General features: G+C 36.7%; 1 protein-coding gene across 3 annotated transcripts in view; it reads left to right on the top strand.

Moving 5' to 3' along the window:
- STX7 (syntaxin 7) overlaps nt 1-25,759 on the top strand; it is a 55,523-nt gene extending 29,764 nt beyond the window's left edge. For 2 of the 3 annotated variants that reach the window (XM_063707880.1, XM_031012070.3), the window contains 8 exons: nt 8,011-8,080; nt 11,287-11,380; nt 12,062-12,199; nt 13,064-13,116; nt 13,643-13,739; nt 15,207-15,279; nt 19,598-19,680; nt 22,815-25,759. In XM_063707880.1, coding sequence (XP_063563950.1) covers nt 8,011-8,080; nt 11,287-11,380; nt 12,062-12,199; nt 13,064-13,116; nt 13,643-13,739; nt 15,207-15,279; nt 19,598-19,680; nt 22,815-22,907 — 701 coding nt within the window. In that variant the 3' untranslated portion in view covers nt 22,908-25,759. Of the gene's footprint in view, nt 1-8,010; nt 8,081-11,286; nt 11,381-12,061; nt 12,200-13,063; nt 13,117-13,642; nt 13,740-15,206; nt 15,280-19,597; nt 19,681-21,802; nt 22,460-22,814 lie in introns of those variants that run through there. The other variant, XM_055391440.2, reaches the window with a different exon arrangement.
- Nucleotides 25,760-26,598: the final 839 nt, after the last annotated feature.

Here is a 26,598-nt window from a genome sequence, read left to right as displayed (position 1 = left end):
GAGTAATAACATGATAGAGTGCTAACAATATTTTTGCAGCAAATATGCTATAAAAGTGCTCATCCAAAACAATGAAAAAGTGTTTTGTTTCTAAATTAGTATAAGAGCAGCAGATGAAAATGAGGTACTCAAGCCAGCACCTATGATGGGTGAATAGCATATTCTGAGAATCAAAGAACTTCAACTCAGTGTACATGCATGTTCAATGGAAATTTTGTGACATTGTTAAATATTTTACTAGATAGACTTAATGCAGTGACTGCAGTAGGCCCTCCTTTTCCATGGATTCTGCATGGATTCAGTTAACCATGGAACAAAAATATTCAGAAAAATTTTAAAAATAAAACACAGTACACTATAACAATTTACATAGCATTTATTTTATATTAGGTATTGTAAGTAGTGTAGAGATGATTTCCAGGAGGATGTGCATAGGTTATATGCAAATACTATGCCATTTTATATTAGAAACTTGAGCATCTGCAGATTTTGTTGTCTTTGGGAGGTGGATGGAGGGAGGCATGGAACCAATCCTCTAGGGATAGTGAAGGATGACAGTACATTCAAATAACATGCCAAGTTGAGTTTTTAAATACAAGGTTTTAGTAATTTTTAATAACTGAGGACAAAGACTGGCCAACTTTCCCTGTAAAGGGCAGATTCTTTTAGACTTTCTTTTTCTTTTTTTTTTTATCTTTTTTGTTAACCCTTTAAAACTGTAGCAACAGTTCTTAGCTTGGAAGTCTGTACAAAACCAGGTTTCAGGCTCTACGGGCCATAATTTGTTGACCCTGGTGTAGGAGGGTAATGCTAGTAGTATATAAAATCAAGTCTGTGGAATCTTGGCAGTTCATAAAACCCGGAGAAAGAGCAGGCATTTCTTCCTTGATCGCTTTCAGCTGGGAAGAAGGATCCTTGTGATCCACTGCCAGACCTAAACTTACTTTGAGCACTGCTGGAAACATCTAACATCTCAGTTCAACTCCTTCAAATTACTTCTTCAATCTAGACACACTTATTTTTTCTTCGTTTGCTTTGTCAACTGTCACACACCTGGATTATGAAATAATGTGTTTTAACATCTTTTACTTTCAGTCCTTTTAGCACATTGAAAAAAGTTTTTTGAAAACCAAGAAATCTACATTCTAACCCTAGCTCTTCTACTAAATAGCTATAGTTTTTGGAACAAGTTAGTTATTCTGTCTGGTTCTCAACTTCTTTGTTTATAAAATAGGATTGAACTAATACCGTATAATATTTTTTCCAAATTTGATTTAGTAGTTTCAGATTTATGTTCCTATAAGCCCTTTATCACCTGATCAGATGATGCCTTTAATTGATCGTCAAGTGTAGACCTGCTCAGTTTAAAGGAATACAACCAAATTAATGTTGACGTTCAGAAGCCCTCTCGCTGTGCCTGGTACGTAGCAGATGCCCAGTAAATGTTTGTCGAGTGAATCAATGAATGAATAATAAATGGGCATAACTACCTTTCTTAACTCTCCATTTCTTTATGCTGTATGTTTTAGAAATATGTATTATTTCTTACGTAAGTTTTGATCTTTCCAGTATTCTTTTTATGGTTCACTCATAAAACTATTCATTGAGGGTCAACAATATGATAAATTCTGGAAAAACCAAAATGAATAAAACTTAGGCCTTGCCTTCAAGAAGTTTGCCTTCTAGTTAGGGTGACTAATAGGTATTCTGATCATTTCAGTGTATGTCTGAGTATGATATTAGAGGTTTGAATCTCCAAACTGAAATGTCCTATTTCTTACCCTTCAAACCATTGCAAATGCCACCTTCATTACAGCTTTTTAGATTGTCCTCCAATAGAACACACATATTATAGGTCATTGTTTGAAACATTGTTATAGCATTTGTTGCTGCTGCTCCCTCTTTGAGTTTATATGGTGTTTGTACTTTTGTGTTTTTTTTTGTCCTTTTCTAGTTTGTATGCTGCATAAGTGTAGGGGGCCTCGTCTTCCATTTCTGTTCATGAGAAGCTCTCATTAGTTAAATGCATTCTATTAGGCAATAACATAATGGTTGTTTTCTGAGAGGCTTCATTTTATGAGACATTGTATTATCTTAAAAAATTGTTTCAGAGTGACAAGGAGGTTGTTAGCCAGAGCCTTTGATTTTTAAGAAATTTCAGTATCTATAAAACCTAAATCTACAAAACCAAAAGCACAGAGTAAATGTAGCTTTTGATTATAACTAGATTGTTAGTGATAGCGACTAATACTTTCATTATTAATCACCTGTATTATAATGAAGGTAAGCAATGTTCAAAGAATCTTAAAACAGTTTTGTTGCTTTAGCAACCAGTTTTTTTCCCCCTCCAAAGATTGGCTCTGTGGTGCTGCTTCTCAGTGGTCATAATATTATAACCAAAAAGATCCCAATCTAATAGTAGTTTTGGGTATTAGGTGGCCCAAAATAAATTTCACTATAATTTATCCCTTTTGTTTTCTACAGTGAACACGCTTCCTTTTTTCATACCTAAGCTTAAAAACAAAAGCTCCTGCGTGACACACTGCTGCTATCCCTCATGCAACGAGAACTCCTTTCCCATTTCCACAGAAGGGATAAAACTGAGGTCTATTCAGTTCCTGTAGCCAATGCCAAATTTAGGGGGTGATTTCCTGTGTGCTTCTCCTCTTTCAGCAAAACTGAACAGCAGTATTCCTTAGCCTGTGGAACAGTGTCTCAGAGTAACCACAAATGGTACATTCTATATATAACAGTGGAGGAAATAGGGAAGGAGACGAACGTTAATATATCTAAATATATACATTGCAGAGCAAGAAAAAGAATACTGGCAGGTGCTAAGTTACCACTCTACAGCTGATCACAGGCTGCAGTTTGTATTACTATTTTCCTGTTATAATAACCATTCCACTTTCCTCTTGCCTTCTTTCAGCACCTCAGCTGTTTGGGATAACCCAGATTTTCAGCCCTGGGTCCTTGTTGCTCCGTACTCACTTTTATGATTGAAGGATGGCAGTATTATCAGGCCCCCTCCAGTTCATCTCCCTTTTACTTGTGTATGAGCATACCCCAACTTCCGCTTAATAATTACCTCAGTCAACATACTACCTTGGCCCTAAATGACCAGTTATAGTCTTGAAAACGTGATTGTTTTCCTCCCTTGGATATTGTCTCTAAGTCACCTTGAGAGATGGAAAAAATTGTAGAAATGGATAATTAGGTGTAATCGTGAAATATTGGACTTTACTTCGACCTGTTACTTCCCAAATCCAAGTTTCTTTCTGGCTGTAGGTGAAACAGCACCCTGGAGTGGTGGTTCTTTGAGACCATAAAGATCCTATAGTACAGCAAGCACTTCAGTTTCCCAAGATGCTTGTCTCCCAGGTGGTGCCAGAATTGAGTCTCAGTAGGCCGTAAACATACTAGAAGTCCAGCAGCTTCTAAATAACAGAATACATGGCAGAGCAGTGAATCCCATTGTCCTTAGAACACCGTTAATTTTTTTTCTCTGTAATTTCTTGATCGGAAGCATCGGTGTGTGGAACACCTTCATTGTGACTAATAGGTGGATTAGGAGTCTGGTAGGAGCATGGGGTGGGGGGAGTGGGGACGGGCCGCAGGGGGCACAGTGGGTGCTTAGAGGATGCATAACAGAACCCAGAGTAATACCATTGAAGTGAATATAAAATTCTGCCTCCTCCAAGACGGAAGGAGCAGCTAGTTGGGTCAACCCTCAACAACGGCACATCACTAGTTTACTTTTTATTTTTAAATTAGCACGTTATTGAAAGTGTTTGTAAAGATAATTAGCCATAGAAAATAAAATGGGTAAAATCATCTCTGTAGAGCATATGGATGTGCATCTGGGAAGTCCAAAGGATGAATGAAAAAATTAATACAGAAAATCAAACAAAAATGATTTAATAGAGTATAATATGAGATTGCTATTGCTGCAAATTGGTGTACGGCAATACCCATGGTCATGTCAGTCTGAGTAAGGGGAAATCCATGTTATTGAGTCTATATGTGGCTTTTGTTCTGACAGCCATTGCTGGTTTATTATTTCACTGAACAAGTGCTTCAGGAGTTGGGGTGAGGGATAGGCTGACTGACATACGTAGAGCAAAATGTAGAAAGGTTGTACCAACAAGATACAATTCACGGTGAACAGCTAGAGTCACTTGGTTACCTTGTACCATTGTTTATTCTATCCAGGGCTCAGTAGCAAGGCCAGAACGAGTCTCAAAAGGAAGGTTTTGCTCCAACATTCTAAGGGACCCCTGTGTTTTTCCTTTTGGGATTTGCTACTAGTTTTCTTCGGTGCCCTGAAATTGCACAGGCTTGGTGTACCGTTGGCATCAGCTGGGTCATTAAAGCCAAGTTGTAGATCTGCTTATTCCACCACTTGAGCTCGCTGGATGGTCTTTTCTTTTTGGGAGTTGAAGCTAAAGCTGGTAACCTTTGGGTCATTCAGTAAAGGGTGGAAGCAGCATAAAAAGTCTGTTTCTCATTTGTACTTGAGGCTACAAAGAAAAGCACTTTGCAGAAGTATGCCAGTTATCTACAGATTAATTCACCAAGATTTTTCACTGAGGAAACACTGCCCTGTATTTTCATGGATTTATTTTCTACCTGCTGGCTTACTTATGCTTTGCAGGCATCTAAGAGTACATGTTGCCTCCTGCTTTTCTGGTCCTAAAAGCAGACGTAACCAGTGTATTGGACTAATGTAGTGTCCTGTAGGAGGAGATGATCCGTATCCTTGACAACGAAATTGTAGTACAAAGATAGACAGTGTGCATAACCGTGAGATAAGCCTGTGAAGGCTTGCTGATGTCCCATCCCATTGATCCTTTCTCATGTTCTCTGTCCTTTAGGATAGAGCAAAAAGTATTTGCCATATAAGCAGGTATATACAAGTTGCTAGAGATTGTGATGCTCTGTTGTACTAAATCCATCACATTTTGAGGAACATTGCAGGTGGAGTCACCACCTGAATAAGCTTTTGCTAGTTATCATGAGCATTAGCCTTCTGTATCCTCCAGATAGGCCGGTTAAATGGGAATGAGAGGCATGTCCCCTCCCTGCTCTTTCTGTCCTTGATGGTGGCATTTCTGAGTAATTCCCAGGGAATAGATAATGCCCTTGGTTTTATAATTTTTAATTAGAGTGGGTCCCCAGGAGCTTCCAATGATTTCTTCCTTCCATAAGAGCCCTTACTCAGGGAGTATGAGTGAGAACTGGGGGTTGCTCAGTATATCTGTTCAGAAACCAGAAATTACCACATGGTGGAACTAGGCTCCCACTGGGCCTGTCAGAATCCATTTCTACTTAATTCTTTAATTGGCTGAGTAATTTTATATAGCATTCATATGGTGTACTTGTTTGTACTTTGTAAGATTGATATGCATTTCGGTCCTTTTTTTGCTATTCAGTTTATTCATGAATATTAAAGTTCCTATTCTTGGCCCATTTTTCTTTTTTTTTTATTATACTTTAAGTTCTGGGATACATGTACAGAACGTGCATGTTTGTTATATAGATATACACGTGTCTTGGCCCATTTTTCTACTGGATTGTCTGACATTTTCTAAATTATTTCTAGTTATTGACTATTGCTCCCTTTTTCTTATATATTATGTAGTCTTTACCTTTTGTTTTTAAGGCCTTTGATTGTAATTATATTCTCAACTGCTTTTCATAATTTTTACCAATCAGAAATGTAAAAGTTTAATTATCAGTGAAGTTGAAGTTTTGTTATGTACACATTTGCCTTTTGTAAATTGCAAGATTATAACCCTTGTCCATTTTTTATTGGGCTGTTTTTCTGTTACCAAAAATAATTACCATTGTAGTTTAACCTCTTTCCTCATCATAACCTGCAGTTACTGTCTCCCGTGTGTATATGAACACACACTTACATATATACTTGTGATATATGTACACATTTTTTATATAACATTTAACCAAGTTCTTTTATGTAGTCAAATTTGTCAATATTTTCCTCTGTGGATTTTAGTTTTGTGTCATGCTTAGCTAATATTTTATATCTCTTACTCCAAGATCATGTATAAGATCATATAATAAAAACATTTATATTTCTTAGAGCAGTTTAATATTTTCAATTTTACTATTTAAATTAATGGTTTATTAAAAATGTATTTTGCTATATGCTGGGAGGTAGGGTTCTTTCTCCCCCGCCCAAATGGTTAGTCAGTTTTCCTGGTGTCATTTATTAAATAATTTATTTTTTCTCACTTGCTATGATTTTTTCCTAAGGAACAATAACGCTTTAGAGTTGAGATAAATACCTGCCAATAGTCTATTGATGCCCATACTACAGTTTGTATTATCCATACGCTTAAGAAAATAAAGCCCCTATAAGGCAGTTCAAGAAAATCTGTTGAGGTTGAGAGGGAATATATAGCTAATTATAAGCAGCCATAAGTTAAACACGGCAAACAAAATTTGTTTGTCTTATGAAAGGAAAAATCAACCCCCAAAAAGCAAAAATAAATTCCTATTAAATTAGCCAAATGCTAAGAGTTGCTATATGCTTTGATTCTTCTCTAGTCTTTCTGTTTTTCAGCTTTCACTTAAAAGCAGTATTTATTACATCATTCGCGGTGACCAAAACTTACCCTGCATTTTGTAATACTTCATCATTCCCTTGAGCATGTAAATAATGAATATTTTTAAAGCATTTGAGCTATATAAGTAAACCACTCATTTAAATAAAAAGAATGAGGGGGTTAGATTGTTAAGAGTTCTTTGGATTTTCAGCTTATTTCTACATGACGTTTTATTTATGTACCATGACATTTTATTTATGTCCCCACATACATAAAACTGTAGGTCCTCCCCTTTTGTGTAGAGCCTTTTTTTAAAAAATTGCAATAGTCATAGACTTCCGGATTGTGAGTTTAACATGACTTTTAAGCCCTGGACTTTTTATTTTAAAATCTTTTCTAAACCTCACAAAATATATATATAAGTATATAGTACAATGAACCTTTCACCTGGATTTACCAGTTGTGGGCATTTTTCAACTTTTGTTTAATGTGTTTTTTACTTTCTGTATTCAAATTTCTCCAATTGTCCCTATGATTTTCTTTATAGTGCTTGCTTTTTTCCTGATTCAGAATCCAGTCAAAAATCATACAGTGTCTTTTGGGTATTTTGATTCCTTAATTTAGAAAGCACCCCTGTCTTTGTCAACTTTTTTTTCCCCTTTTGTGACATTGACGTCTTTAAATGCCCAGGCAAGTTATCTCGTAGATTGTCCCACAGTCTAGACTGGTCTAATTTCTTTTTGTGATTAGATTCATGTTAAATATTTTGGCAAGAAAAATCCTCAGATCATATTGTGACTTTCTCGCAGCATGCCACAAGGTTCATAATGTCAGTTTTTTCCATTCTCACTGCTAAATTTGGTCATTTGTTTTCAGACAACAGATTTATATATGATAAAGTTATATCTTTTATAATTAATGTCATCTGTGTGGTGGTAATTTGTGTGAATGTCCTGTGATTTTAGCATTTTTTGATGATCTTGCTGAAATCAGTTATTACATGGATAATTGAAAAATGATTTTTTCTGATTCTATTCCTCTCATTTATTAACAATAACTTATTTATATTATATTCTAATGAAATATGTAATTGTTACTTATTTTCCTCACAATTTTTATGCTAGTAGTGTTAAAGTCTGTGTGCCCTTGTATTTACTTAATATCCTGATGGGATAAGGAAGAAGATAGTATTTTTGGATCATAAGTGCATTTTCACAAGTTAACATTCTCACACAATTTCCTCTTGAAAATTTTTGTTACTAATTAGATTTAAGTAAACCATTTAGTTATTCTTTTTTTCCAGTTAATATTTTCTATTTTCATCTTTGTTTTTCTGTCTCTTTTCAACTGCCCAATTGCTTGTACATATTAATTTTTAACTCTTTGTTTCTGTTACCTTAACTTTTGTGACAATTAATACATGAATTTTCTATTATAATAGCTGTGGAAATACAAAGAACTCTGAATCAACTTGGAACACCTCAAGATTCACCTGAATTGAGGCAACAGTTGTAAGTATCTAGTTAAATAAATAAAAGAGGAAGAAAAAACTCTATTGCTATTATTCTATTGCTTTTACAGTATGTAGTATTATGTTTACTGGAGGAAAAAATGGAAAAACAATGGAGTTTTTCTGCTACCTTATCTGTACATTTGTACCAAGCTTTTGTGTAGATTTTTCCCTGTCTGGAGTAGGCAGGTGTTTTTATATTAAAGATCTGGAAGGCTGAGGTGGGCAGATCACAAGTTCAGGAGTTCGAGACCAGCCTGGCCAATATGGTGAAACCCCGTCTCTACTGAAAATAAAAAAATTAGCCAGGCGTGGTGGTGGGCTTCTGTAGTCCCAGCTACTCAGGAGCCTGAGGCAGGTGAATCTCTTGAACCCGGGTGGCGGAGGTTGCAGTGAGCCGAGATCACACCGCTGCACTTCAGCCTGGGCGACTGAGCAAGACTCTGTCTTAAAACCAAAAAAAAAAAAAAAAATTCCTTGATAGGCTTACCCTATCAAAGCAGAATTTCTTTAGTTGCATTTCTTACAGTTTTTAGGTAGGTTGTTTTTGACAGCTGTTGAAAAATTATACTCTAGTATCTCAATTTATGTGATTTACTTTCCATAGCTAAAAGTCCCCGCAGTCACCAGAGTTTTATTTGGTTTAGATTCAATACATAACCAGCTACGTGAGCTGTCTCCCCACAAGTTTATACCTACATCCTTGAATTTCAGAGAGCATTAGCTTCCGTTTAAAAAAAAGTTATAATGAATTATATAGTACATATTCCAGTAAATTAATATGCTGTTAGAAGACCAGCAGTCATAGTGATAATATTTTGTCTGTGGTATGTTATGGATTTTACAGAGTATTTTTACATATTTTATCATTTAAACCTTACAGAATTGGAGTAAGAGAAATAGACCAAAAGAACTGTTTCCATCTTGTTCATGTCTCTTACGGGTTTAAGGAGTTACCCAATGTCATTTAGAACTTAACTCTTAAATTTTATTTCAGTACTGTTACAGCTGTAAATTTCAAGTCACATATATCTAGTAAGCAATACTTCTAAACAACAGTAACTATAGAGGGAAAACTGCAAAGAGGACGATATTAAAAGATAGGTAATAGGAATTCATATTTTTAGGAAGTACAATTTGAAGGACTTACAATTATCTCTAATTTATATTTTATTTTTCCACAGTGGGTAAGTGTCAGAATGGTAAAAATGCTCCAAATCTAAATAATAAACCACAATTCATTAAACTAAAGTAAAATGGAATAGAAGTACATAATTCATAAAAGTTCAAATATTTTGGTAGAGTTAATAATGAAGATTCTGAATATATATCCGTAGTCACTAAGGATTTTTTTTTTTTTTTTGAGACAGGATCTCATGCTGTCACCCAGGCTGGAGTGCAGTGACATTATCACGGTTCACTGCAGCCTGGACCTCCTAGGCTCAATCGATTCTCCCACCTCAGCCTACTGTGTAGCTGGGAATACAGGCACATCCACCATGCCTGGCTAATTTTTGTATTTTTTGTAGAGATGGTGTTTTGCCATGTTGCCGGCACTGGTCTTCAATTCTGGGCTCAGACAGTCCACCCACCTCACCCTCCCAGAGAGCTGTGATTACAGGCATGAGCCACCATGTCCAGCCTAAGGTCTTCTTTTTAAAACTTTGACTATATTATGATTTCCAGAGATTTACAAAAATGCATTAAAGATAGGGTATTTGGTAAATAGAGATAGAAATAGATTTTAATTACCCTTTGTCAGTCAAATACAAATCCCTATTCTTAAGCATATTCTTATACAATATCTCATTATTTTAAAGGACCCTAAGTGTGACCAGACCATATTTAAAATGAGATTAAATATATAAGAGGTACTGATGTTGTGATCTGTAAAACATCACAATTAATATGAGCTTTTTTTTAGTGTCATGTTTTTAAGTTGGAAATCTTTTCAATTTATAAGATAGCTAGATAAAATATGGATATGTAGTCAGCACTCTGTATCCATAGATTATATATCCCCAGATTCAACCAACTGCAGGTCAAAAATATTCAAGAAAAAAAAACAATACAATAATAAAAAAGAAACTGAACTATAAAATATAGCAACTATTTACATAGCATTCACATTATTGTATTGGGTATTATAAATAATCTAGAGATGATTTAAAGATATGGGAGGATATGCATAGGTTATATGCAAATGCTATACCTTTTTATATCAGGGACTTGAGCATCAATGGATTTTGGTATCCACAGGGGTCCTGGAACCAATCCCCTGCAGATACTGAGGGATGACTATAATTTACTTCTTTTATTTATTGTGTTCTTTCCCTTTACAAGGAAATGCTATTATTTTTTCCAGCGTAAACTTAAATAATAGTAAATTTGTACCAATATTGCCTCTTTCCTTTTTATTTTTATTTTTTGAGACAAGAGTTTTCCTCTGTTGCTCAGGCTGGAGTGCAGTGGTGCAATCTCAGCTCATTGCATCCTCCACCTCCCATGTTCAAGTGATTCTCCTGCCTCAGCCTCCCAAATAGCTGGGATCACAGGCATGCACCACCACACCTACCTAATTTTTGTTATTTTTGGTAGAGATGGGGTTTTGCCATGTTGGCCAGGCAGGTCTCAAATTCCTGGCCTCAAGTGATCCACCTGCCTCGGCCTCTCAAAGTGTTGGGATGACAGGTGTGAGCCAGCGTGCCTGCCCCCCCCCTTTTTTTTTAAGTATCTATAGCATATACATGTTCACATAGAGAAATAAGAGAGGCCAGATATAACTAGATCTGGGAACTGGGCAAAGTCTAAGGTAACAAATCTTTTCTTGCTCACCTGACCTTCCAGGTGTGAGATGCAGATAAAGGGCTTCCACATCCCCAGTATCTCAAACATAAAGGATCAGACATCTAACGGTCTCTCCTTCAGGTTCCCCATGATTCGAGTCATCTGTGTTTCTAAATGGCCATTGAATTGATTTCTCTAAGCTTGCCTACGCTGTGTGAGTGAAGAACCTGACATGTAATATTTGCTCATTATTTATCAAAGAATAGGATATGAAATTTTTTTTGATAGAGAAAGTTGAGAGCCAGTTTATGAAAAGGCAATTTTTGTACAACTGTTTATCAGTGTTGATTCAAAAGGCAGAGTTGAAGCTTAAAGAAGTATATCAGTCCTTTGGCTGTAATGCGTGTTTTCTCACTTTAGGCAACAGAAGCAGCAGTATACTAACCAGCTTGCCAAAGAAACAGATAAGTACATCAAAGAGTTTGGATCTCTGCCCACCACCCCCAGTGAACAGGTATCAAGCTTTAAGACACACTGTTGATGTATTGAATGTGAAAAAAACCCAATGCACTGTAGGATCTTTGAACTGTTACGCTAGAAAGGAAATTATGCTAGAAAGGAAATCAAAAATAATTCTGTTTGAGATTAGTTCACAGAACACAAAACTATATTTAATTGCTCAGGTAGTATCCTGTGGTTCAATAAAGCAAAAATTATTTCCATGCATTTGCCCTGACCCATAATTAAGTAAGTTCTCAGAAAATGCTTCCTGAGTAATTATTTCCTGGCCTTCCGGGGCTGACTGCGTGGAACATGCAGGCTCATTCAAGATGTGAGGTGTCCTGGGGGCACATATTTATTTCCCTGCTTATTTAATGGAAGTTATTACTTAGCTAAAAGTATAAGGCTTTATTTGCCTGAAAAAGAATTACTTTAAAATAGCCTCAGAATAATAAGCTAGTTTTTAGCAGCGTGAAAACCTGAGGTGAGAAATCCAGCATAATGGGTCTTTTGCCTCAAGTTAAGTATGCACAGTATTTGACATACTATCAGAATGTTACTGAGAGTTAATCTGTAAGGCCCTGTAACTGGGGAGTAAGTGAAAACTTCAGGGTTAAATAAAGAGCCAACTACCGCAAATTCAGTTGAACTTCACAGCTAGATTCTAGTTGGCTTTTTCTTCTCTTTCCTCTAGCGTCAAAGGAAAATACAGAAGGATCGCTTAGTGGCAGAGTTCACAACGTCACTGACAAACTTCCAGAAGGTCCAGAGGCAGGCTGCTGAGCGAGAGAAAGAGTTTGTTGCTCGAGTAAGAGCCAGTTCCAGAGTGTCTGTAAGTATTTTAAAACACATTCTAGAAATGAACATGTTTACTTGCTAAGGGTCCCATAAAAGTCTATAGTAGCATAATTTTTTAAGTCATAAAGATCTGTGAATATCTTGGAAATCAGCTCTTGAATATTTATTTTTATGCTTTTCTGCTCCATTTTTAGAAAAGGATGATAATTTTGTATTACGGTGGTTATTTTTTGTGTCATAGTACAGAAGATTACGAGTATATAAAAATATAGAGACATATTTTGTCAAAAAAGATTACGGATCAAATCCTGAGTAGTATTCTCACATCGTCTTGGTACTGAGGCTTTCTGCTTGTGTACACGCTAGTGTAGAAAGCACTTTCCTCCTGGATTACACCAAGATGACGGAGATGAATGGCGCAAGTATGTTGTATCAATATTGAAAATGAACATGAGCCTGGAGAAAATAAATGAAAGGAAGCTTTACAATAGAATTTTGAATTAATCTAATTTTAAATTCCCTTAGAAACTATCATGAGTTATTTTCTTATTCATTAACTTATGGATTCCAAGACTACATTAAGCTTTAACTAAATAATACTTATTTGATCCTTGAGAATATTTAGTGAATTCCTTTCTTGTCTACTTAGAATATAAAATTACTTATAATTATATTATTACTTGAAGCAGTTGACCTGAAAAATTAGAACAAGAACTTCTTTCTCTCTGTCTCTACACGCACACACACACACACACACACACACACACACACACACACACAGAGACACGTACATAAATCAGTTTAGTTCATTATAAGGGAAAATATGAGTGTTGTTTATTTTTTCTCATTTTTGCTTTTTTTGCCCCTTCTCATTCCATCCTGTTACTAAATTATTCAGGGCAGTTTTCCTGAGGACAGCTCAAAAGAAAGGAATCTTGTATCCTGGGAAAGGTAAGAAATACAAAACATTTTACAGATCAAAGGTAATTTTTCAAAGTTTGTACATTAAGGTCCCTGGAACAGAATTAAAGCTTTCAATATATTATATCATAAATATCCTAAGTTGTTTATATGTTGAAAACAGAGTAAATTTGAAAAAATTTTTAAGTAATTATAAAGTATTTATTACAAAATATATAAAATTTTCCAAATAAATGTTTATGGACTTAATTATTAATATAGACATTCCCTTATATGAGGTTTAAGTCAGCTGAGAAGAAATACCCAGTTGACAAATACAGCTTCCAATAATTAAGTAATAACTCTAAACTCACATTAGATAAAATGATATAAGTGAAATGAAAAATGAATAAAATTTTATTAATATATCTGTTATATTCTTAGAATTTTTTTGAGTAGTTCTGTGACTTTGGAGAATAAAATATCCTATTTAATGAATATATCTTAAATAGGAAATGAGTCCCATTGTTTTGAATACCAATCTTTGTTTTTTTCCACATTCATTTTTTTCTGTTAGCCAAACTCAACCTCAAGTGCAGGTGCAGGATGAAGAAATTACAGAGGATGACCTCCGCCTTATTCATGAGAGAGAATCTTCTATCAGGCAACTTGAAGTAAGGCTTACATTGTAGGCTTGGGCTGCTGCTCTGGTCTTAGTGAGTTTGTTCTCAAGATGCTTAGGTAATGCTGGGAGAAGGCATGAGACAGAAAAATTTTGTTTTCTTTTTGAGACAGTCTCCCTCTGTCACCCAGGCTGGAGTGCAGTGGTGCGATCTCGGCTCACTGCAACCTCCACCTCCCAGCTTCAAGCGATTCTTGTGCCTCAGCTTGCCGAGTAGCTGGGATTACAGGCACGTGCCACCCCACCCGGCTAATTTTTCATACTTTTAGCAGAGAAAGGGTTTCACCATGTTGGCCAGGCTGTTCTCAAACTCCTTGTCTCAAGTGATCTGCCTGCCTTGGCCTCTTAAAGTACTAGGATTATAGATGTGAGCCACCATGTCTGGCCCAGAGAAAGAAAATTAATGTATCAGTTTGGTAGCATTTGTAATGTATGAGTTGGAATAATTCCTTTTTTAAAAAAATAATATTGTCCTTACTGTTTGTGCTAGGATGAGGGATCATACTCCCTCCTACTGCAGCTTTTTAAAAATTATTATTGTTATATCAAGCCATCTATGGACCACCTTAGTATTGAGAAAATACCAGTGTAGAGATAAATGTCTGTCCGAGAGTCTGGATGTCTTCCCAGAGCACATGATACACATCATACCTGCATGAGTAAGACCTTTTATAAGGCCTTCAAAGAATTTTATTTCTCTTTACTATGTTTATGACATCAAAGAGATCTAAAGGATTTATTAAGTCACAGTTCTTATGGAACCTACTTAGTTCCTAGAAAGAAGGCTAATAATAGCTAACAATGGCTACAATTTATTGAAGACCTTCCATGTGCCAGGCATTGTGGGATGAATTCTTTATGTTAATTATCTCATTTAGTCCTTATAAAAACTTTATGAAGTAGTTAATTGTGTCATTGAAGAAAAGTAAATTTATATTTTCTTTAATCACCAAGTTTATAACTTCTTTATTCAGTAGTGACATTTCACTAATCCACTGCATGTTCAAATTATTAATGTGAGACTTTAAATTTACACCTAATGTTTTATTATTTTAAATTGTCAAATTGATGTGTAAATTTTACTAGAAATACGTGCTAAGAATATTTTATACCCTTGTAAGTAGATACTGCTTGTGATAACAAAACTATCAGGTTGTATAAAATGAACTCAGCAATCCATGGCTCTTCTCTATTATAGATCCTTCATTTCCATTCATTTCCATCCTGCCTCGCTCACTTGGTATTTTTAATGCCACAAACTTATTTTAGAGAACTGGTGGCTATTGTTCAAATTCTTCAAATATTTTCCTGATATTTCCAAAGTTTATGTATTATATTTGTGTATTATAGATGCATGCTCACCCATGTGTGAGTAGTGGTTTGGGTTTTTAAAATTTTTCCTCTTTTGTGGAATGGGGACTGAATTTCTGATTATAATAATGTATGCGTTTTCTCTTAGGCTGATATTATGGATATTAATGAAATATTTAAAGATTTGGGAATGATGATTCATGAACAAGGAGATGTAATAGGTAAGACCTGCTGACTTAGATTTTGGAGGTGAGAGCAAGCTACATGCACTTTACCTGCTGTAACTTTCTCACAGAAGAGTAACCACTTTCTGTCCCTTTTTTGGTTTCCCTGGAACCAAAAGCATGGTCTGTAAAACACAGTAAGCATCACCCTTGGCATTATCTAAAACAGATCTCATTTTTGACTCGTGCTGGTTGAAATAACCAGCTTCATTTATTTCAGAAGCCCAAATGTAATCAGGGCCTATTGCTGCCAAGACCATGGAAGGCACCATGAAACATTATTCCAGCTTATTTCCAGGGCCTCTGGTTTTAGTCTTACTCCAATTTATTTGTCATCATGCTAAGCACTTTTGGGGAAACTTGTGGTATATGTAACTGTGCGTGACATCTTGTCTTTTAGGTATTAGGGAATAGGTAGACATTTGCCTAATCATTCATTTTAATAGCTTTTTGGTAGATGAATTTAGTAGTATTACATAGAAGTTAGGAATTCTTTTTAGAAGTGATTTTCTTTTTGAAAGTTGCTAAGAATCCCTTAAGTATTGAATGTAATAGCATTTCAATTAGGGTGTAGTTGTTAACATTCATCAGGATCCTGACCATCTTGAAGTCTGGAGCTATGTATTGGTATGTCTAAAGATGCTTTTAGTATATTTTCCGAATTTGGTCCAACTGAAATATTTGCACCTTTACTTCAATATAACTATTTTTTATCCATTCTTACCCTCCTCTGTATCCCCAGTAGATCACAGGGTAAAATTTCTAAAACCAATTTATTCATCATCCAAAATATGTTGAGTGGCTACTATGTCCAGACACAAATCTAGGCATCGGAGATTCAGCTGAAATTAAATAACAGATAAAATACCCTATCTCAATTGATCTTATAATGGGAGGAAAGACAATTTTTTAAAAAGGCGAGAAAAGCAAGTAAATGGTGATAAGTGCTATGGAGAAAATAAGGCCAGGGTAGAGGGATGGGACTGCTAGGGGTGGAAATTGTTGCTGCTTGACACAGGGTAGTTAGGTATGTCCTTACTGATAGGTAACATTTTAGTGAACCCTTGGTAGATTTAAGGGAGCAAGTAAGAGAAAGTGTTCCAGGCAGAGAGAACAGCGAGTACAAAGGCCTTGAGGCAGAAGCATACCTGACATTTTTAATGAGCAAGAAGGAGATGGAGATCATGTCCAAATGCAGGGGATGATGTCATGTAGGAAGATTTCAGTTTTTACAAACGAATGAGAAGCCAAGGAGGATTTGAGCAGAAGAGTGCTATAACCCTGCTTCGGTTTCGAAAGACTCGCTTGGCTGCTGGAAAAAGACCAAAAGCAAGGAGGTCACCTAAAAGGCTATTGCAGTCATCCAGATGCTCAATCTTGTTGGCTTGGATTAGGATGGAACTAGAGGGATGGTGAGAAGTTCAGGGATTTCAGATATTTTTTAAGTGGAGAGCCGAAAAGATTTACTGACTGGCTGGGTATGAGTGTGAAAGAAAGAGTTAATTTAAGGGTAATGCTAAGGTTTTAGCTTGGCCCACTATGATGGTGAAGTTACTGTTTTCTGAGATGGGGAAATCTGTAAGTGGAGCAGGCTTAGATGGGTATAAATCAATCATTTTTGAATATGTTAAGTTTGAGGTGCCCCTTTACACCAAGTGAAGGTTTTCTTGACATTATTAAAGTGAACATGGAGTTCAGGGGAGAAGTCTGGGCAGGGGATCTAAATTTAGGAGTGATCTGTGTACGCATAATATTTAACACCACAAGATTGGGTGAGATAATCCAGGGATTAAGTCTGGGTAGAGAATAGAAGGGGTCTGAGGACTTAGCCCTGGATCCTCTAAATGTTTAGAACAGTGTCTTCAAACTACGTGTATTCATTTATGTATGGTTTATGGTTGCTTTTGCACAGTGAAGGGGTAGCTGAATACTTGTAACAGAGATCATACAACCCACAAAGCTTATTCATTTTCTGGCTCTTTGCAGAAAAAGCTTCTTAACCTCTGATTTAGAGCCCAGACAGTTGAAGAAGAACAAATAAAAAAGACTAAAGAATAGCCAGTGATATGGAGGAAATCCAAATGAATGCATCGTCCTAGAAGGGAAGTGAAAAAAAAGTGCTTCCAGAACAATAGATGGTCAGCTGTTTCAAATGCTGCTGTTAGGTCAAGAAAAATGGGGATTAAGATTTGACTACTGGATTTAACAGTGTGCAGGGCATAGGTGACCTCAATACGAGCTGTGTTGGTGAAATAGTGTAGGTGAAAGCATGATAAAAGTAGGCTCAAGAGAGAATGGGAGGAGAACAGTGGTGGATACCAAGTATAGATGACTCTTTCAAGGAGTAAAGAGGAGAAGTGAAACAGAGAATGCAGTCATAGCTGCAAAAATGGATGTGGAATAAATGAGAGGTTTTTGGTTTGCTTGTTTTTAAGATGGCAGCTATGGGAGGTGATCTACCAGGGAAAGAAATATTGATGATAAGTAAGAGAGAGAGGAAGTTTGCTGGATTGAGGTTTTTGAGTTAAATGATAGGAAATGTGATAAAGAGCACAAATGGAAAAGTTGGCTCTTGCTCGGGGTATATAGTTCTTCCTGGCAACAAGAAAGTTGTCAGAACACACAAATATTGCATGTAGATAGGGTCATGAAAACGTGTGGAAATGTCTTCTGATGGTTCCTGTTGCTTCAAAGAGCTGGAAATCAAGGTCATGGGCTGAGAATGATAATGCCAGAGGAGGCCTGAGAAGCTTGAGGAGAGAAGAGAAAGTATGACGTAGTCTTTCAGAAGTCAGAGAAATGAAGTAGACCTGCTTGGCAGTCATGACTTCAAAGTGAAACACAGTTAATCCTTTTTACATCCATAATCAGCTGCATGGGTACTGGTTGGGGTTTTGTCATATGACTAAAGTGGAGGGGCAAGGGGGCTAAGGATGAGAGTAAGCTGAGGCTAAGTGATTGTCCAAGGACTCTAAGGCTAGGGTAAGGAGGGAAGTGAGGACATGCCATATGTGAGGGACAGTGAAGAAGTGGTAGGATCAATGAAAGCTGAAAATTGTTGGAGCCAGGGAATTAGAAGGAGTGAGCTCTAGAGATAGAAGGTGGTGATCAGAGAGTGAGACCCTTGAAATTGAGATTATGGAACAACTGCAGTTATTGGAATGTCAGGGTTTGGGATGTGACCATGGAAATGGGTGGGTGAGAAAAGGTGTTCGTCTTTGGAAAAAGTATGGTCAGTGAACTGTGAGGCCAGGGTGTTAGAAGGGTCAGCAGTTGGATCTTGAAGTCACCAGTATGTATAAGAGAAGTATTGGAGAGAGCATCAGTGAGTCAGAGGCTAAAATATTCAAGGAATGAGAAGAAAAGGCCATGCGATTGATAGATGTCTGCAACAAAGAGAGTTGGCTGAGTTTGATAGCATGAGCCTTAAAGCTGAGAGCTGGTAGGGAGGAAGAGACAAGGGCAAAGGGTCTCACGCTTCAAAATGACACCCGTTCCACCTCCAGGCCCCTGGAGGGTGGGAAGAAAAACTGCCACCAATTGAGAGAAGGCTTCATGGGCCCTCGGTGAGGGCTAGATTTTAGCACAGAAGTATGTTGATGACCACAGAGTAAATGGCCTTCAGCACTCTGTATTTACCTTAAATAAACATTGTCACATGCTTGCTACTGAGTCGGCCATTACAGAACACAAACTAAGTAGAGCATAGGTATTATGCTCCAGTAACTTAAAGTACATTCCATTTACAAAGACATAGAGGGAAAAGAAATTGAGAAACATTAATGACTAACATAATGATTAAGGAATCAAGTTTTAGCATTTGGGTTTTTCTGTTTGTTTGTTTCCCTCTGAGGACATAATATTCTTTGAAAAGTCAAGGTACCAGTTTTTATCATGATGAACAAAATCTTCAGCAGTAGAAAGAAGAGAGTTGATCTCTTGTGCATTGGTCTTGACATAGACCAAGCTGTGGAGTTTGACACTGAGACATCTCTTGTGCTGACACTGATTTGATAATGTCAGGGTGACAGTACTTTTCAGGGGTTGCCAGGTAGAGCTGGAGTTGCTCTGTAATGAAGATGATCAAGGTTCTGTTCTACAAATGCTCTTATATTGTTTGGATCACCTGAAAAATAGTATAGGTGTATACTATAATTCTTATAGCCAGCTTAAAAAAATTCAACTTTATGATATACTACTATTAACCTTTGAATAATGACCATATTTAATCTTACCTTGAATGAAATTTAGTGATTTGTTACTGGAGCATCAATCCATGTTTAACACATTTGTGTGTGTGTGTTTTATTTTACAGATAGCATAGAAGCCAACGTGGAAAATGCAGAGGTGCACGTTCAGCAAGCAAATCAGCAGCTGTCAAGGGCAGCAGATTATCAGGTAATTTAACTGTGATCAGTTTTCTTATAACTTATCCTTTTCATGTGTGTGTGTGTGTGTTTGTGTTGAGGAAGCAGGGAGAGATTAGGTTTAAAATGGCTGAAGATGTTAAAATTTAAAATCCCATGGAAGAGAAGTCTGTTTAAATAATACCAGTCAGTTTAGAACTGTTTTTAGCCTGTGTTCTTCTCAGGGTTGAACCAGAATTGTTGGCCCACAGGGAGAGAAAGTTTAGTGTTTGGGCAGCAGAGACAATTCTAGGCTTTCTGGTGGCTGGGGATCTCTGATGTCATTGTGACATTTCTACCCAGAAACCTTTTTGTGATAGGCCCCTCCTTCCCATTTCTTGCTGCTCCCTTTTACTTTTTCTTTCTTTTTGTCAGTGACACACTGGACTAAAGAGGCAAATTTCCTTGTCCTAGAGAGATTGCTTCAGGTCTTGTGGAAATCATATTAGCTTGGAGTGTCACTGTTCGTTATATATTCTGTCCACATTCAGCAGACCCTTCACCAGGAATGAATTTATTTCTTGAGTCGGGTTAATATAGGGAGTCCACATGCATGTGTCAAATATAAATTATGTGTCAAGTACTATACAAATATTAGAACTATCAACTATTAATAAATCATACAATATGCAGACCTTTGATGTTCAAATTAGATAAGGCCAGGCTCTTTGGAAACCCCTAAATACCATGTAGCATTTGATTTCCTTTTTTAAACTCCATTCCTTTGTTGCTGTCATTCATAATTATCATTTTCTTGACCTTATTAACTTTTTTTTTGACACAGAGTCTGGCTCCGATGCCCAGGCTGGAGTGCAGTGGTGTCATCTTGCCTCACTGCAACCTCTGCCTCCTGGCTGAAGACATTCTCTTGCCTCAGCCTCCCGAATAGTGTGTACCCCCACGCCTGGCTAATTTTTGTATTTTTTGTAGAGATAGAGTTTTGCTGTGTTGCCCAGGCTGGTCTGGAACTCCTGGGCTCAAGCGATCCACGCATCTCAGTCTCTCAAAGTGCTAAGATTACAGATGGGAGCCACCATGCGCAGCCGCTGTTAACTTCTTATAAAATATCTAAGATATTGTCACCTTCTCAGACATTTTCAATTGCTTTTTGTTTTTCTCACTAACCTTAGAAGTTGCCTTTCATTTCACAGTCCGTCTTTTACTGGACAAATTACTGCATATTCAGTGATAAGTAAATAATAATGAAGCTATGGAGATTGCTGAGTTATAACCAGTTGTATTCACTGACAGTCACTCCTGTTTATTATCTTTGTCCATGTCATTCACATATGCAGCTCAGTGAAATTAATATCACTATATCACTGTGTCATGGACTTTAGGTATCCCTCACGAATAATTGAAAAAACACACACGCGCGCGCACACACACACACACACACACCTGCAAATGCCAGAAGTCTTCTGGAGCTGTTAGCATATAACTGCTGAAACTTAACAGGATCCATCAGTGACTAGGTTCACGTGGTATTTTATTTTGCTTTTGGATTTGGGGAAAATGTGGATATACTGCCAAGTTTTACTCTTCCTCTTCCTTGTGGAAGGCCAAGCCTACAGGAAAAAGCACATGTCCCAAGCTACACCCCAGGACTGGAAGCTGCCCCTAGGCTTAATTCCCCCAGCTCCCAAAGGGGGACGAGATGGCCATGCAGCACAAGTGCTGAGAAAAAAGGCAGCTTTCCAATAGTTCTGTTTGGAAGCCTTGGTATGTTTGGGTGAACCCTAAGAATAAGGAAGGTGAGAAATTCACTTATCACCACATTGCCCCAGGGTCTCATTACCCCACGCTAGGGGGGTACACCAGGCAACAAATACACCATTGTGGGATACCCGTGATTACTCACAGGTACATTACATGTGTGTTTGTGGTAACCAACTGGAGTCTGGGAAAAATATTTATGCATGGTATTGAAATTTTAGAGAAATTGTGTTTGATACATAAGGAGTATTCACTGGAAAAATTAGATGAATATGTGGAATATTCAAACTATTTATGGTTTTCAGGGTAATTTCAGACTCAGAAATGTATCTTTTTATAAATATTTTGGTACTTCTACTTGACACAAAGTAAATTTACAAATTTTTCTACTTTGTAAGAAAAAGGATTCCTGCATGTTGATATGAGGTACAAACGCCATTAAAGAAATCTACAACTGAACCAGGAATGAAGAACGGAACAAAATTCTTAACCATTCGGTTTTCAATGACAGCATTATGATTTTGTTTGCTCTGTGGTTTTGTTTGTTGAGATTTTGAATGTAGTTTCCCATTAATATTAAAGAATGAGAATGATTTTGGAAACTCATTCCAAAATCATTGTATTTTGGAAACAAGAAATATGTGTGAGGGGCTGGGCGTGGTGGCTCACGCCTGTAATCCCAGCACTGTGGGAGGCTGAGGTGGGCAGATCATGAGGTCAGGAGAATGAGACCATCCTGGCCAACATGGTGAAACTCCGTCTCTACTAAAAATACAAAAAAAAAATTAGCTGGGTGTGGTGGCACGCGCCTGTAATCCCAGCTACTCGGGAGGCTGAGGCAGGAGAATCTCTTGAACCTGGTAGGTAGAGATTGCAGTGAGCCAAGATTGTGCCACTGCACTCCAGCCTGGGCGACAGAGCAAGACTCCATCTCAAAAAAAAAAGAAAAGAAATATATGTGAAGAAAAGTTGCCAATTTGTACTTACTGATATCTTCAGAGAACTCATTTTTAAGACAAACTTTAATAAAAGGTAAAGAATGTTTAAGCTCGTAAGCTGTTCTTTATTTTTATTCATAGGTAACCTCAGTCTCTTGTTTAAGTCAGTAACTTATTTCGTGGTGTCTTCTTTCTTAAGGTCAGCCACACCCTTAGAAAAATTACCAATGAAAGTTGAAAAATTGCTCCCTTAATTGTAGCATTAGTTCAAGAATTTTTTTTTGAAAGAATAGTGCCATATGTATTAAAGAGATTTTTGAGGAACAAAAAAACACAGTCAAAAATTTGAGGGCAATATGCTACTACTGATTTTACTCTAGAAATGAACCAAATTATTTTTAGTTGCTGTAGAGGTACTCCACTAAATCTGTAAACATGTTTTTTTGTTTTGTTTTGTTTTTTGCGTCTGCAGCGCAAATCCAGAAAAACCCTGTGCATCATCATTCTTATCCTTGTCATTGGAGTTGCGATTATCAGTCTCATCATATGGGGATTGAACCACTGAAGTTATAAAGGAGCACACTGTCGCACTACATTGTCTAAATTATGTAGGAAGATTCCTATAATCATGTTTTTTTAATTATTATTTTAAAGCTATTGTATAAAGGATGGTTCCCATACTTTGTTATTTTTACTGGGGGGGGGGGGTTGGGGTGGTTCCTTTGGATTGAATCTGATATTTTCTAATACTGAAAGATTTTCTAAATGTCACTGCTGACATAACTCCCTTGGTCTTCAATTTAATAGTTGTTAAGTTTTTGCCCACATTGCATATGCCTTTCATTTATAATTTATTTACCCTGCTTGACTTAGTTTTAGGAATTCGTAAATTTAAAGGTGTGTGTATTCTGTTTGCATCTCCCTGTCACTGTGACACACCTAGATGTGTGTTACTTCAATTAAAATTCTCAAATTTAATTTTGATTTGCTTCAGCAGGGAAAATATTCTCAATAATGTAAAATAATTAAGGTCTATACATGGGTTGTATTTTTGTGGTTCACAACAGCACAAAGTGTCTTTCATTTTTTTGTTGGTTTTCTTTTAAGATCTTTTTTACCCTGAAGTCGGTGAATACTTTTCTAGTTTATTTGATACTCCCCCCTTCTGTGTATATATTAAGCTTTTGCTGTAGATTGCCTAGTAAAATTACTAAGGATAGGTTGTTTTTACATATGGTCTATTTAAGTCTGATGTTTACGGGGGAAAGTGTAGTTACTAAAAATGTTTAACATAATTTGGAAGAAGAGTATGAACAACCAATACCAATACCTATTGCGTTTGGATTCTAAAGACCCCAGTTTGTTATTCCGCTAAACTAGTTATCTTAACCATATCATCTGGTTTTGTGGGCCATTATTTACCTTCCCTTATGTCTTATAGAATAATGGTTAATATTTTTAGGTCAAAATTACTTTTGGAAAGTAACTTTCCCCACAATTAACTGTTTTTGAGCACCTGACAAAATTTAGTGTTTACCTTGCGTGCCATTTTGTGTCATCCTTCATTAGAAAAGCAATTGGAGGTTTGCCAGTTATCTCACTTCCCTTTTTAAATCAATGTTGTTTTAATGCACTAATCTGAATTCTGTAAAGAGGATTATCTTAGTTTATACTTTGTATTTATAATGTTCTTGTATAGCAGTTCGGTACTGAAGGCGGTGTTTAACTTGGCAAGCTCTGAGACTTCAAATGGGAACAAATAGTAAGTAGCTAAGTAAACCACATCTTTGCAACCAAAATAAAGATGAGTTCAAAGGTATCTGGTTAGGCCTATTTCATGAGGACTATGCTCTGGTGGGACCACAGGTCACCTGATACTTAGTGCTGTGCTGCCTGAAACCTCAGCATGGAGACATCACCACATGCACTGTGGCCATTCAGCATCTTTCTGGAGCACCAGTTCACTCCAGGTTTTTATTTTAGGGTGTCATCGATTTTACCTACTTTGTCAGACTGGTAGAAGATGCTTTGCATGTCAGAAAAACTCCATTTTTTTCCACAAAAGGGATTACAGAAAACTTTTTTGTGAGTGAGTGATTGGAACTTAGAGACTCCTGTTGCCAGAATCAGACTGCCCTAGAACAGAATGGACAATGCAGGGAGGAGAATTCACACAAACAGCACCTGTTCTGAGGCCTGTGCCAGCCCACCAGGCCTGCTCAAATGTGGTCTTTACTTCAAGTGCACAGAGGCACATGAGGTTTCTGGTGATAAACCAGCATCTTACTGCTGTTTTAAAGTCCCATCCCCATGGCTTTCACAATCAGTTCAGTTTTTTTGCTGTGCTTGATAAAATGTTTATTCTCATACAGGTCAAGTACATTTACTTCTATTCACAGTGAGTACCCAATAACAACAAAAGCGCTTAAAAATTTGGGGGGCGTGATTTTAGTACCTTTATTTGAAGTGTAATCATTTTAAATTATTATTATTTTAACTGGGGCAGTTATCAGTGGTTTCAACAGGAACTTTAGTGGCTTCAATTCGTTTAAGAAACATATTAAATTTGAGGGAAAAATTTCCCATGAAATATTTGGAACGTAAGAGTAGTATTGATTAGAGAAAATTAAATAAGAAACATAGTATGGTAGCCAAATTTTTTTAAAAATCTTGAATTTTTCTGTAGGTCAGTTTTAGAATTGCTGTGAAAAGTGAAGGTTGCCCTGTGGAGAATAAAATTAGAGTTGTTTTCATAACTGACAGCATGGTGAATCCATTTGAGTCAAAGTGAAGAATTTCCTCATCAAGTGACTATACATTTGTTTTTGTGTGCTCAAAAGAAATACTCAAACACAGACTGATGTTGACCAGCTAGGTAAATTGAACGACAATGTGGCATTAGGTATTTGGCTGTTGTATTGGTCGTTAAATACTATGGTTTTGCAATATGATTGATGGTAAAAGAGTGATGTCATATTGATACTAGAGTAGCTTGTTTTTTTAGTAGGCGTGGGACCATCTCTTTTACAAGTGCAACTCAGTCTAGGGCAGCCATGGATGCAGTGTCTGGAGTTGGACCCTCTGAGCCCGCTGGCTGCCCCAGTAGCGTCTGCATTGGTGACCAAGGACACTGCACTTTGAAGAGGTCGCCACTGGGTTATTTAGTGTCTTCACTGCTTTTGTTAAAAATTGTAAAATTTTGTACACAAAAAGTTGTGTTTTTGAATATCAATTGTTTAGACACACCTACAATGATAAATAAGTGCCTTTAAAGGCCCCTCTTTCCATGAAATACATCTGTGGTTTAGCAAGGAAAGTACAAAATAGTTTATGTAGTTGGTATAATTTTTATTTGTGTCTTCATGTAGAAAAAATGAATGTCATAATAAAATATAAAACTTACGTAAAGAAAATAAAGTCATTGTCCACCTTAATAGCTAAGGTCCACAAGGGTAACTTATTCAGCATTTGTTTTTTTTGAAAGTCAAAATTGAATTTATTTCTTTCACATGGCTGGTTTGCTGCAATATGAAGTTTCAGAATGGGCTGAAGTAAGTTGATCGAGGGATTTGAGTTGAATGACATTTTCAAGTTCATTTAAATATGATAAAAATTCATTGGTGGTAAATAACATCTGTCTTTCCTGGAAAAAACAAAAGTTGTGTATTTTCATGATTCAGTTAAAACAAAAAATGAACCTGTGAATCCCAGGCCTTTTCAGTCCTCCATAACATTTGAACAGTTTGACTTGTCAGCAAAGAAATACACTTATCAAATTTTAAACCAATGGGAGCCTGAAAGTGTTACAATGTACTGCTTCTTTGACAAAATTCTCTGTTTAACAACTACCCTAACATAATTTATAAATCAATTAAGATAAAACTATTTTTTCTGAGTATTTAGGAATTTGTGTCCTCAAAATACTGTGACATGAGAGATAGGAAAGAAATTACCTGGTTGCCAGACATGCACGATTATCTTTCCTCATTTCAGCTGGATTTTCCAAAGTCAGTAGATTGGATAAAGCAGCATCTCATTCACTGAGGTCACAAGATAGGTAGGAAACTTTTCTTTAATGTGAATTTTGCATATTTTAACAATTCAGTTAGAAAAACAGAAACCACTTGATGGATTATAAGTGTAAAGTGTTTTAACATAGGGAATTAGACATCAAAAGGGTGGGTGAGGAAGGTGTCTGCAGCCCCCGAGTGGGTGGATCTCAGGAGCTGGCCCAGGCACTGCTGTGACTCTTGAGA

The sequence above is a fragment of the Gorilla gorilla genome, chromosome 5 (genome assembly GCF_029281585.2).
Source record: "Gorilla gorilla gorilla isolate KB3781 chromosome 5, NHGRI_mGorGor1-v2.1_pri, whole genome shotgun sequence".
NCBI classification, from domain to species: Eukaryota; Metazoa; Chordata; class Mammalia; order Primates; family Hominidae; genus Gorilla; species Gorilla gorilla.
This window is presented reverse-complemented; position numbering and strand designations above follow the sequence as displayed.